The sequence below is a fragment of the Trichosurus vulpecula genome, chromosome 3 (genome assembly GCF_011100635.1).
Source record: "Trichosurus vulpecula isolate mTriVul1 chromosome 3, mTriVul1.pri, whole genome shotgun sequence".
Classification (NCBI taxonomy): Eukaryota; Metazoa; Chordata; class Mammalia; order Diprotodontia; family Phalangeridae; genus Trichosurus; species Trichosurus vulpecula.
The window spans coordinates 211054727-211067292 of record NC_050575.1 but is presented as its reverse complement, the minus strand read 5'-3'; the positions used below and the strand labels follow the sequence as shown (position 1 = coordinate 211067292).

Genomic DNA, 12566 nt, shown 5'->3' with positions numbered 1-12566 from the left:
GACTGTTGTTGGAAGGGCCAAGACATTTTTCCTACCTGAGGACTCAGACCCACCTCAGGACGCAGCTCCTTTTCAAGTGAGAAATGAAAAAGGTAGGCTTGGGGATGATACTGGTCTTTTTCTCTATGTGAAGAAGAAAAAGAGAGGAACCTTGTCCCTCTCTCCCACTGCCATGCCCTCAATCAAGAGCTCACACACCCCCATGGGCTCACCCCATTGCCTAACTTACAAGAAGAAATTTGACATGGGGGCTCCCCTCCTTACCATGGTCGGAGGCAAAGCAATCAATGACAGCCATGTTCTCCCAGAGAGCCTCCACATCCTCAGGGGAGCCAAGCTCAGGCCGGACGTCCCCCTTCCCAGGCCCCAGGCGCTCAAGGTCCACTTGGCTCAGGAAGAGATGGTGGGGGGCCACCTCACAGGTCACTGGTACCCCCCGTGCCTTTGCTGCTTTAATTAACAGGATCTGGAGGTTGAGAGAACAGAGAGTTCTGGAGAAGGTCCAACACTGGGGATGATCCCCTAGTCTGGTCCCTTTGGACTTTTATCTGCGGACTAACCAGAAAGATGCAAAGATCCTGACTCTGTGGTCCTGGTCTCCTATCTTGTACCCTTTGTCTTTCTATCGCCTCATTCCTTCTATCCTCCCACCACTAACACAGTCCCCCTACCCCTCAAACATTCACTCATATGCACCCGCACACACAGTCACACACACAATTTCTTTTTGCCCTCAGCTTCTTACCTCCTCCTTCCGAGCCACATGGCAGATGTGTATAGGCCGTTGAGCCAGCTGGGCTACCATAAGGATGGCGGCTACAGTCTGTCGTTCTGCATGAGCCACAATGGGGAGATGGTGTGGCCAAGTCTCAAAGTGCTATGGACAGAGAAGGGATAAGGAGCTAAGTCTGGGACCCCCTTCCATCATTATGCAGTGCCGCTGAGTATTCCTGGTCCTTCCTTCAGCCCTCCTCATTCTACTCCGTTCACCAGAGCTGGCCAGCATTCCACTGTTCCTGCTCCCTAGTTTGGTCTCCATCTCCCACTTAAGTTATCTCAGTATCACCCTCCCACCCACCCAGCCCAATTTCTGGCTTCCCACCTCCATCCAATGGGCAAGGCTGTCCAGCCGAAGTTCAGAGAACGTTTCATTGAGATAGAGTTTCAATCCTGCAGCTGCCCCGGCCACAGCACCCAGGGTTCCTGCGTTCTCTGATGAGGCCCCGAGGAACAAGGCATAGTCACAGCGGGCCCCGGTCTCTGCCAACTAGAGGACAATGATAAAATACATCAGTGTTGGTCTGGACATCTCAGAGCTACTTTAGTATACCCTCAAGAAAATTATTCTGGGCCCTTGGGGCCTTATTGTATCTTAAAGGAGTTAGGGTCTAACAGGGTCAGTGAAAAGATCTATTAAAAGGGGAGGAAACTGACTAAGTGAGACAGTCTGGTCAACAGGAGCTTCTCTTTGAGTGGACGAACGAAGGGTCTGGGAACACTCACCTTCTGTGCCAGGGCAAGAGCCGGAGCATCTATGATGGGAGGCCGGGTGTTGGGCATAGCACACACCATGGTGACCCCCCCAGCTAGGGCAGCTGCTGTGCCTGAGGCAAAGTCCTCTTTGTGGGTACCACCTGGTTCCCGCAGGTGCACATGTACGTCAATCAGCCCTGGAGAAAGGTGAGGAGGACGGGAACAGGTTTGGGCATCTGAGGGTTTTTTTTGTGTGGGACAAAAAAAGTGCAACTCCATCCCACAAAAGGAAGAAAGGAAATGAGGAACAGATGAGAAGAAAAAGCTGGAGTTTTCAATGAGAAAAAGCAGGAACTGGTATGGGGGGATAACCCTGGTGAGGAATTAAATCTAGACAGAACAGAACAGCGAAGGCAGAGAAAATGTGTCTACATGTAGTGTTAAATACGGCCAGTAGCCCTATTCCCACACGTTCTAGCTCCTGTTACGCAACTGGGACAATGTGGAGACAAAGAATTGCCACTGACCTGGCAAACGCACCAGCTTCTGTGAGGTCATGCAATCGACATGCACCTTCAGCGGGGGAGCTGGCCCGATCTGGCCCAATGCCTGCAAAAGGATGACAGCTAAATTTTACTTAGGGAAGGTGGTTTGGGGAGTGTCCATAACTGCTACTGGTGGAATGACAATTATAGATCAGCTGTATTTTGTTGTGTTTTAATAGAATTTGACATTATTGAAAAGGGAGATGGGTAGATTAGGTGCTGCTATCCTGAAGAACAATGGGAAAATGAGTTCCTGTGGGAAACGTTGATGCCTTTAGGAAGAAGAACGGAAGCACTGTAACGTCCATCCATTAATATGCTTCTCAGGATATTCTAACACCCACCACTCTAAGCTTATGTTGCAAATCTCCACTGTCTGTTTCATCTACCTCCGTTCATCTCCCAGATGTATGAGTTCAACTACCTTGTCTACCTTGTACTACCTTGATTTGACTTCTGCTTGCAAAAGGACTGTAAAAGTTAAGGAGGATTTAATCAAACCTTCACCATTTGGAAGCCTGGTCCTGCCGCTCCCAACCAGCTTCTCTCCTTCCAGTGCCACAATTCTTCCAGTTAGGCAGCAGCAACATTTTATACTGGCGCCTGCCTTCTCATGCCTTCCCAGGTCCCAGCCACCCAATTTATTCACTAGAAATGCTCTTTAATGCCAGCACCATCACCACAAAGTCCCACTGATCACTCTCTAAACCCCAGTCACCTCTACAAACAGCTTAGTGCACTTGATGTCGATGATGAGGGGCACAGAAAAGTCAGCGGCGAGGCGACGGGTCCGGTAGCCCTTGGTTACAAAGGAGGAAAGGCGGCGGCCTCCCGCCCCACGCATCGACAGGTTGATCACCAACTCAAAGTGGTTTTCTGCCAACTGTTCCAAGATGCTTCGCTGTGGTGGACATTCACCTTCAACTGCCTCCTCAAAGTGCCAGTCCACAGCCGTGACCTATGTGCCCAACAAGCCCCACATGTGGTCAAAACAAGGAAGAGCTGGGTTAGTCCCTCCCAAATGAAGTGGTACCCGGGGAAAAGGCAGATTAGGGAGCCTCTGAATGGGACCCAGCAATCAACTGCCTCTCTAAAACGGAAAGGCCCTCAGGGGTCATGATGCAGGAAAAGTGATAGAAATGAGTCCCAACTCAAGGGATGTAGGTCCTGGGAGTCTGAGTTCGCCTTGTAGATATGCCAGAAACCCCAGGGAGACTTGGGCTCGAATTTGGAGTTTGACAGTTCCCAACCATGTGACAATGAGCAAGTCACTAAAATTTTGAGACTCAAGTTTCCTCATTTGTAAAATAGTAGCTCCGCTTGCCTCACAGGGCTCTCTGAAGGTAGAGCTTTTAAAACCTTAAAATGCCGTAAAATTCATAGCTGCTGTTATTGACCCCAGACCAACCCTCGGAAATGAGAGACAAAAACAGCATCTTTGGCGGGGTTGGGGTGAGGTACAACTGGAAGAGACAGAGAAATACAGCAGGGGAGATAGTAGGTACCTTGACACCATGCTCAGTGTAGAAGTCTGCAGTACCCAAACTGGCATATAAGCTGTAGCCTAGACTCTCCAACAGCCTCACTGTGGGGAGCAGCTCACTCTTGTTCTGAGGTAGGTGGGAGGGAGAGAGGGAAAACAAAGCATTACTTGACACTGGTGACTTAGACGCTTTGGAGACCCAAATCCTCCTCCCTTCTTCAAGGACCATCGGCCCCGTCTCTGCTCCCCAAAGCCTAATTAACATACCTTGTAACTACCAATAGTCAGCAGGATATTCTTCTTGGGGATCTTGAAGCCAGTGCTGAGCATAGCCTTAAGGTAGGCCTCACAGCGGCTCTCCCCAAAGCCAGCCACCTCTCCGGTGCTGGTCATCTCCACCCCTAGCACCACATCTGCTCCTGCCAGTCGTGAGAATGAGAACTGGGGCACCTGAGCGGGGAGAGATGGGGAGGAAAGGGTTTTAAAGATTTCTTTGGAAATGTGATTTAAATCAGGAGGCTGGCTACAGCCACAAGAAGACAGACCTTAACCTTGACCCTAGGATTTCCCAACCCCAGAATTAAACCCCAAGGATCCCAGCCATTCTTACCTTCACTCCCACCACTCCAGTTCCAGCCATAAGCCCAACAGGCTCAACCTCCTCACCCATGATGATTCGGGTAGCCAGGGCCACCAAATCCACTCCAAGCGTCTTGGAAACAAAGGGGAAGGACCGAGAGACACGGACATTGCACTCAATAACCTTCAGCTGGTCATCCTGGGGAAGACAGAGATGGTGATGGTTACCTAAGGCTCCAAGAAGCAGGTCTTGCTGCTGGTCAGCCAGCCTCTTATCCCTCCATCCACCCTGCTTTTTTGGACTATGAACTGTGAGATTACAATGTGACTATAATCAACTTGTTGACTGTGGACCTGAAGGGATTAAATGAAAGCAGGTAGACTTGCTGCAGAGCCCAGAGCCAACTCCTGACTTAAAATGCTCAAGGGCATGGGGGAAAGCTTCCTGGTATTTTAAGTGTCCACAGCTGCCAGCAAGCCCACTCTCCATGTCTAGAGGACTACAACTAGACGCTTTCAAGCTTCAAAATTCTGGCAGATCCCACAAGGAAGGTTTCTCCCTCTCCCTCTGTAATCACAAAACTTTGGGTACAGAACACAGTAACTCCTCATCACCAACTTTGGGGAGCTCTGCTCTAGCAGTAAAGAGAACATTAACCTTTAACTCTGACTTCCAATCCAAGTCTTGCTCCTATTACCTTGGCAATGAGCTGCAGATTGAAAGGCCCCGTGACCTGCAGCTCTTGACCCACAGCATGAACAATCGCTTTGATCCTTTCTAATGTCTTGGGTGTGATGTCTTGTGGAGGAGTCACCAACGTGGCATCCCCTGAGTGCACCCCTGCATTCTCCACATGCTCCGAGATAGCTACAGCTACCACTATGCCATCAGAGGCCACAGCATCCACGTCGATTTCCTGGGAGCCGTGACACAAAATGATCATGCAGCATGGGAATTCTCCCCAACCAAATAGCCCTGCTCATCCCCTTGTTCTCTAAGCAACCACAGCCACGATGCCCCAAGAGAGACAAGAGATGACAGAGAACGGGGGCAGCAGCTGGGAACAGGGGAGAAGAGGAACAGAGACATTTCTGCTCACTCACTGTCACCAACCTTGGCCTCCTGGATAAACTTGGAGATGACCACAGGGTGCTCTTTGGAGACAGCAGCTGCACTGCTCAGAAAGCGCTCCAGGTCTCCATCAGTATAGGCCACATTCATGGCAGCACCACTCAGCACGTAAGAAGGGCGGACCACACAAGGATATCCCACAGTCTGGCAGAACTGGCGGGCAGACTAAGAAGAGCAAGGATGTCAGGCAGTGGTTGTCAGACAGAGACTCACCTGTGCTCTGCAGCACCCACACCAGGCCTACCTCCAAGTCACTGAGTTCTCGCCACTGAGGCTGGCTGATACCAATGGTGTCAAGAAGCCGAGAAAACTTGAATCGGTTCTCAGCAGAGTCGATGGCCTCTGGGGAAGTCCCAAGGACCCGACACTGCTGCCTATGCAGAGCCATGGCCATGTTGTTGGGCAGCTGACCCCCCATGGAGAGGATCACACCCTCGGGGTTTTCCAGCTCATAGATATCCATCACTACCTGCAGGGGGTGAGATGCTAGGGGTCAAGAAGCAGGTGCTATCTGCCTACCTCACATGAAACCCAGCAGAATTCCAGTAAAGCAAGTTAACCCTGCCCTTTTCCTCCCTTCCCTTACCTCAAAAGAGATCTCATCAAAGTAGAGTCGGTCACACATATCATAGTCGGTACTGACTGTCTCAGGGTTGTAGTTCACCATGATGGTCTTATACCCCATCTGTGACATGGAAATGTTATTCAGGAATGACAAGTACTCAGCTATGGGGTATCAAAGGAGAGGTAGAATGAGGCAGACACTAAGAAAAATTTCCTTATTGAAACTGACCTTCAGGACCCAAGAATATCTCTCCCAACAGCTGTCAGACAATGAACTACCTCAAGAATTAACAAGCCCCGACTACCCAAAACAGTTCTGCAAATGTTGGAGTGCATATTCCTACATAGGTGGGAGCTTGGACTAAATGACCTCCAAATGGGTTCCATGGTCCCTAAATCTCTGACCCTAACACAGACATGAGATAGAGAGAACAGCGGTTTGGGATGAGTTTACTACTTATCACTAAGTAGGTGTTGGAAGAAATCTCCTCCCCAATTAATTACGGGCACAACCAACATTTGTTAGAGATTGTAGAAACAGGAAGAGGACCTAGTCCTGAGTTTTTGTTAAAGCCCAGACCTTGCGCAGCTGCCGGATGCAGCCCACAGCACACCAATCAAATTCAACACTGGAGCCAATTCGGTAGACACCAGAGCCCAGGACCAGGACGTGGGGAGCATGGAATGTCAGGTCATGGGTGGTACCCCCATAAGTCAGGTACAGATAGTTGGTTTGAGCTGGCCATTCTGCTGCCACCGTGTCGATCTGTTTTACTGCCGGACAGATGCCCAGTTCCTGCCGCAGTTTTCGGACGGCCAGCTCTGTGCTGGAGAAAAAGTAGGGTCGGAAATGGGCACAAAAGGAGTGCTACATCAAACTAAGGCAAAGATTAGAAAGGAAAACCTGCAACACTTCAAATCAACTAATTAACCCCCTTCCCAGAGAAAAACCTTGAGGTCTCCAGGTTTTTCCTCACCAAAAAACACCTATCCCCGACTCCCTCCACAGCCTTGGCAGTCTGGCACCAAGGTCCCCTGATCCAACTAAAGGGCCCTGACTCTGACCTCCCCCATCCACCCCCCTGACCTGAGCACTGCAAGGGCAATCTGCTTGTCGGAGAAGCCAAGGCGTTTGGCCTGGTGCAACAAATCAGGGGGCAAGGGCTGCCCACGGTGTTCTTCTAGTTTTCGGGTGTGTTCTATAATGCGCTTCATGCACTGCAGGAACCAGCGATCAATGCGAGTAAGCTCATAGAGTCGGTCTATGGTATATCCTGCCCATAAAGCAGCTGCCACTACAAATATCCGTTTATCAGTTGGTGTCTCCAGCTCCTGGTGGGGAGGGTGGTTGGAAATAAACGGGTCAAGGTTTGAACAAGAATATTGAGAGTAGGGTCAGGATATTCCATAGGGGAAGAAGAATAAGCATTTATATAGTGACTACATAGTGCCAGGCACCAGGTTAACAACCACTTAGTATAACAGTATCTCATTTGATCCACCCAACAACCCTGAGAGCTAGGTGCTGTTCATTTTCCCATATCACAGCTAAGGAAACTGAGGCAGAGATAAAGTGATTTGCCCAGAGTCACACACCTACTAAGTATCTGAGGCTGTATTTGAACTCAGGCTTTCCTGACTCCAGGCCCAGTGCTCTATCCACTGTGCCACATGGTTGCCTTTGCCATAGGCCAGTCCCTAAGGTACCATCGACCCCACCAGGCCCTAGGGAGTGTTAGTGGCTGGCACCATTGGTGACAGGCTAACACTAGTGAACCGCAAGGTAGGTTTCAGGTATCATTAGAATGGATGGGGCTGCCCTCTCACCATGTCACTGACAGGCTTCATCGTGTGATCAAAGCCAACACAGTTCTCATCCACCATGCGCAAGGCCTTCTGGAATGCCTCCTCGAACCCACGTCCAATAGCCATGACCTCACCTAGGAGAGTGAGGAAGAGAGGAGAAGTGGGAGTCATCCTGAAGACCCTATGGAGTATTCAGGCAGGCCTCAGTGTAAAGATGCCTTGTCTACCATATGATTCATTTTGGGGGGTTTGGGACCAAACCTGTGATTTCACTGGCATAGTGACCTCCTACTAACGGAACTGCCTCTACTGGGTCATATCAGCAACTGAGTTTACCAAGGTCACCCAGCAGATAGGTGGCAGAAGAGGGCTGATTTCCTGACTCTAAGCCTGACTTTCCATGCACGACGCTACAAGGCCTCCCCAAAATGATTCATACAAAGACTTTTCACCCAGTTCAGCCATTTTGTGTTGAAGTCGGACGCAGTTTTATATGTGACCACACTGTCTAAATTATGCATGTTATTTGGAGTCTAAAATTGCCACCTAAAACACTAAAGATTCTTATCCATTTACTTTGTTCCTATTACAATGTCATTATGTTTCCATTATCTCTTTACATTTTTTACAGTATCTATTTTGAGCACTGTATGTCTACTGCTGACACATGGTAAGTTCTCTTATAGGGCTGGCTAAAAAATAACCGCTCACGTTTACTTAGAGCACAAATATGATCTCATTTTATTCCCACAACAATCCTGATGAGAAACGTGAGGCAGACAGAAGTTAAGTGACTTGCCCAGCTAGTACTTGTCTGAGACTGGATTTGAACCCAGGTCTTTCTGATTCCAGGCCCTGGGCTCTATCCACTGTGGTACCTAGCTTTGTTATTTCCAAAATTACTATTACAACTTCTATTTACCTAAAATTACTCAAGAATCATTTCAGAGTCTGACAAAATCCACTATTTTCCTGATGCTTAATTTTCACTTGCTATATGGACCATGGTTTTGTTAACAAGGTCTCTTTTGTTTTAAAACAGTATAACACACGTGAAAATGAGAAACTGGTATTGTGAATGTTCCAGGAAACATATCATGATAAAATAGATGCTTAGTGGTAATGGGGTCTTTTGGTTTCTCACCAACACTCTTCATGCAGCTTCCAATCCGTGTGCTAACACGCAGGAACTTGCTGAGGTCCCAGCGAGGGACCTTAACCACACAGTAATCCAGGCTGGGCTCAAAGGCAGCTGTGCCCCCGGTTACTGAGTTCCTGAGAAACAGCAGCCAAGGTAGAGGTGAGGAGAAAAAATCTATTGATGTCCCTTGATAACCCCATAGCCCTTGTAGGACACTCTTTCCATCTTCTCTGTCCAAGAGGGCTGCACCCTTTCAGCCCCATCCTCCTCAAATCCCTCCATCTACACCTCCTACCTGAGTTCAGGCAGGGAGATGCCCAAAGCTAGCTTGGCTGCTACATAGGCCAGAGGATAGCCAGTGGCCTTACTGGCAAGAGCTGAACTTCGAGACAGTCGTGCATTTACTTCAATGATATAATACTGCAAAAGTATAGAAGGGGAAAGGAAGAAATCAGTAAGTGCAACCCAGAAGCCCAGGGTCTCGTTGGCTAGGGAACTCTCATAGGGCTCTCTTTCTGCCTGGCTTAGAACATGGAAGGGTTAAGAAAGAGGAGTCAATGTGCCCGATGAGTGAGAGAGAGCAAAGTCCTCCCTGAAATGGAGGCCAACATGTCCCAGAGTAGCAGGACTCGGGGGTCTGAGCCCCCATTTCTTTAGGCCTCAGTGGCTTTCTGTTTTGAGGGTCATGGGGTTTTGCTAGATGGGAGGTGGCAGGGGTTGGGGGGAAGAGACAGGTGTATATCTCAGACAAATTGGATTTGGGTGGCTGGGTGGGAGAGGGAGCGTGGAAAGTTCTTAGAGGGGCTCAAGGTCTCTTACCTGTTCAGACTCAGGGTTCAAGGCATATTGTACATTGCACTCCCCGACAATGCCCAGGTGCTGGGTCACCTTGATAGCAGTTTGACGCAGCAACTGGTATTCCCTGTCATTTAGTGTCTGGCTCGGGGCCACAACTATAGATTCACCAGTGTGAATGCCCAATGGGTCTAAGTTCTCCATGTTACAGACCTAGGAAGGTAGAGGTTGCACTAAGGATCAATGAAAAAAAAGCATTTGTAATCAATGCAAAGGATCCTTTCTGAGGGTCTCTTCCCCTTTTTCTGGTCCCAGGGACACAATCTAATAAAAGTTTTAGCCCTGACCCTCCAATACCTAAAGGCTTCCCATCACCTCCCCTTAACTCCACCGACCCAAGGACTGACCAGAATTGGCGAGGATCCCTCCCCTGACACAACTTACCGTGACACAGTTGTCGTAGGCATCTCTCACCACTTCATACTCTATTTCTTTCCATCCTTTGAGGGACTTGTCCACCAGCACTTGACTGGTGTGAGCAAAGGCTGGGGCCACCAGGGACGAGAGCTCCTCTCTGCTGGAAGCAAAGCCAGAACCGAGGCCACCCAGGGCAAAGGCAGCTCGTACCAGGACTGGGTATCCCAGCCGTTCTGCAGCTGCTTGTGCCTAAAGCAAGAAAAGGAGAAACACAGGTAACAGTGTTGGAGCTCCCACCTCCTACCTACACCTGAAGGAAAAAGGGAAAGGATCCAGATAACGCCCAATGGATAGTAGTACACCAATCCGAGTCTCACTATACCTGTTCCAGGGAGTTTGCAGCCTCACTGGGGGCCACATACTCTTCGATCTCTGCCATCCTTGCTGCAAAAGCACGCCGATCCTCAGTCAGCTCAATTGTCTCCACAGGGGTGCCTAGGACCCGTACTCCATATCGGGCCAGAACCCCAGCCTTAGTCAGCTCCACACCACAGTTCAGTGCTGTCTGGCCTCCAAATGTCAGTAACACACCATCTGGACGCTCATTACGAATGACCTGAGATGGAAGAGGGGCAAAGCATACTAATGGGCAAGGGGTAGAAAAGATCAGAATCCCAAAGCAACAACCATCACGCTACCGTCCCATCTCCCACTGCCCCCACCACCTTCTGCTTATAATACCTGGGTCACATAATGAGGGGTAATGGGCAAGAAGTAGACTTTGTCAGCCAGTCCCTGGGAAGTTTGCACTGTTGCAATATTAGGATTGATTAGCAGCGTTTGAATATTTTCCTCCTTTAGAGCCTTGATAGCCTGAAATTATAAGAAGCATTTGTCACCACCCAGGTGCCAAACTATCTTTGTACCAATCTTCAACTGCTCCCTAACAATCCCTAGTAATATTCCCTTCCAATTCTTCCTCACCATCTATACCTACCCTACCCTCATCCAAACCTCTGGATCACCTTTATCCCAAAAGAACGCTCACGTCTCAGGCCCTCTCTTCTTACACTTTCTGTCCACCACTGGATGGGGTGGGGGTAGGGGGGCGGGAATAACAGACACCAAAGGAGGGAAAGAATGAAGGTGAGCCTAACCTGAGAGCCAGAGTAGTCAAACTCTCCAGCCTGGCCGATGGAGAGCCCCCCTGAGCCCAGGATCAGCACCTTTCGGGGAAATGGAGGCCTGTCTCCTGGGGTTGGGGTACCAGAGGGACAAAGCCGCTCCATTAGCCTTTCATGAACTATAAAAAGGAAAGAACAGTTAGTCACAAAAACTTAGAGCTGGAAAAAACCATAGACTATCTACTTCAATCTCCTAATTTTACTGATGAAGAACACTAAGGCCCTGAAAGATTAAAAAAAAAAGGACTTTGCCCAGAACCATAGTTAAGTTAGTAACAGAATAGCCAGGACTAGAACCCAGGTTTCCTTACTTCCAGCCTAGTCCTTTTTCCACCAGGGGGAAAGAAAATGGACCAATCATTTTGTGGCTTAGTTCCAGGACCTTCAAACCATACCAGTTTCTCTAGTCACACCCACCTTATTCCCATCCCAGTGCCACCCCCATCCAATCTTATCTGCCTTTAGGACCCCAACCGTGTCCCGTTCAGGCCCCCACCTGTCTTGCCCCCAGGCCTGTTCTCCTTCACGGTCTCCAGGAAGATGTCAAAAAGCAATTCCATATCAGAGGGGCCAGCTCGGTGCTCAGGGTGGAACTGGACGCTGTAGAAAGGGAGCCGGGAGTAGCATACCACCATTATTACAGTTTCTGGTATTGCCAGTCTATTCTTCTTCACCACCCTCAGCCCCCATCCTAGATGAAGGCTCTTCTGTCTAGTGACTGCTCCTTTGTTGGAGCAATCACCAGACACAGATGCCAGCCAGTCCCTCATCTGGCTCCCACCTGAAGAAGGGCAGGGTCTCATGCACAATGCCTTCATTGGAATGATCATTTGCATTTGTGAAGAGGGGGGTCCAGCCTGGTGGCAGAGATTCTGTTTCCACGGCAAATCCATGATTTTGGGATGTTAAGAAGCACCGTCCAGAGCCCTTCAGCAGGCATGGCTGGTTGTGGCCACGGTTGCCATACCTGAAGGAGAAATCAGCCAGAACATTTTCTCCCCTTCTACAAATACTAATTCATAACTTCACCCGCCTTTAAAGGTGTCTCACCTTGCCAGGCCACATCTCTTTCACCCCTCCCCAAGCATTCCAAAGGCCCTTCTCAACTGACACTAACACCAAGCCCCAGTACCCTTGTTGCTCATCCTAGAGGTCTTAGCCCCTTAACACACAGCCTCTCTCCCCCTCCCAACCCATTTCTCACCTCATTTTATAAGTCTTGGCCCCGATGGCTAAGGCCAACAACTGATGACCCAAGCAGATACCAAAGACAGGTCGAGGATTTGGCTCAGAGATGACATGGCTCAGTGCAGATACCACAGTGGGGCAAGAAGCAGGGTCCCCAGGACCATTACTTAAGAACAGACCCTCATACTCTGGTAGGAGCAGAAGATATGGCATCAACAAAAACACTACAGCTAGAACAACTCTTTTATTCTTCCCTAGG

At 49.4% G+C, this 12566-nt stretch overlaps 1 protein-coding gene across 1 annotated transcript in view; it reads right to left on the bottom strand.

Moving 5' to 3' along the window:
* The window catches only part of CAD (carbamoyl-phosphate synthetase 2, aspartate transcarbamylase, and dihydroorotase), a 29505-nt gene that overhangs the window by 11637 nt on the left and 5302 nt on the right, over positions 1-12566 (bottom strand). The window contains exons 6-31 of the mRNA XM_036749916.1: positions 12324-12495; positions 11901-12086; positions 11616-11719; positions 11093-11238; positions 10677-10808; positions 10318-10551; positions 9963-10184; positions 9543-9731; positions 9019-9143; positions 8727-8857; positions 7604-7716; positions 6864-7108; positions 6357-6603; positions 5799-5897; positions 5457-5681; positions 5195-5377; positions 4779-4997; positions 4112-4279; positions 3769-3951; positions 3524-3628; positions 2737-2976; positions 2001-2082; positions 1504-1670; positions 1103-1267; positions 746-877; positions 265-466 (exon numbers count right to left, since the gene is read on the bottom strand). Coding sequence (XP_036605811.1) covers positions 265-466; positions 746-877; positions 1103-1267; positions 1504-1670; positions 2001-2082; positions 2737-2976; positions 3524-3628; positions 3769-3951; positions 4112-4279; positions 4779-4997; positions 5195-5377; positions 5457-5681; positions 5799-5897; positions 6357-6603; positions 6864-7108; positions 7604-7716; positions 8727-8857; positions 9019-9143; positions 9543-9731; positions 9963-10184; positions 10318-10551; positions 10677-10808; positions 11093-11238; positions 11616-11719; positions 11901-12086; positions 12324-12495 — 4416 coding nt within the window. The remainder of the gene's footprint in view (positions 1-264; positions 467-745; positions 878-1102; positions 1268-1503; positions 1671-2000; positions 2083-2736; positions 2977-3523; positions 3629-3768; positions 3952-4111; positions 4280-4778; positions 4998-5194; positions 5378-5456; positions 5682-5798; positions 5898-6356; positions 6604-6863; positions 7109-7603; positions 7717-8726; positions 8858-9018; positions 9144-9542; positions 9732-9962; positions 10185-10317; positions 10552-10676; positions 10809-11092; positions 11239-11615; positions 11720-11900; positions 12087-12323; positions 12496-12566) is intronic.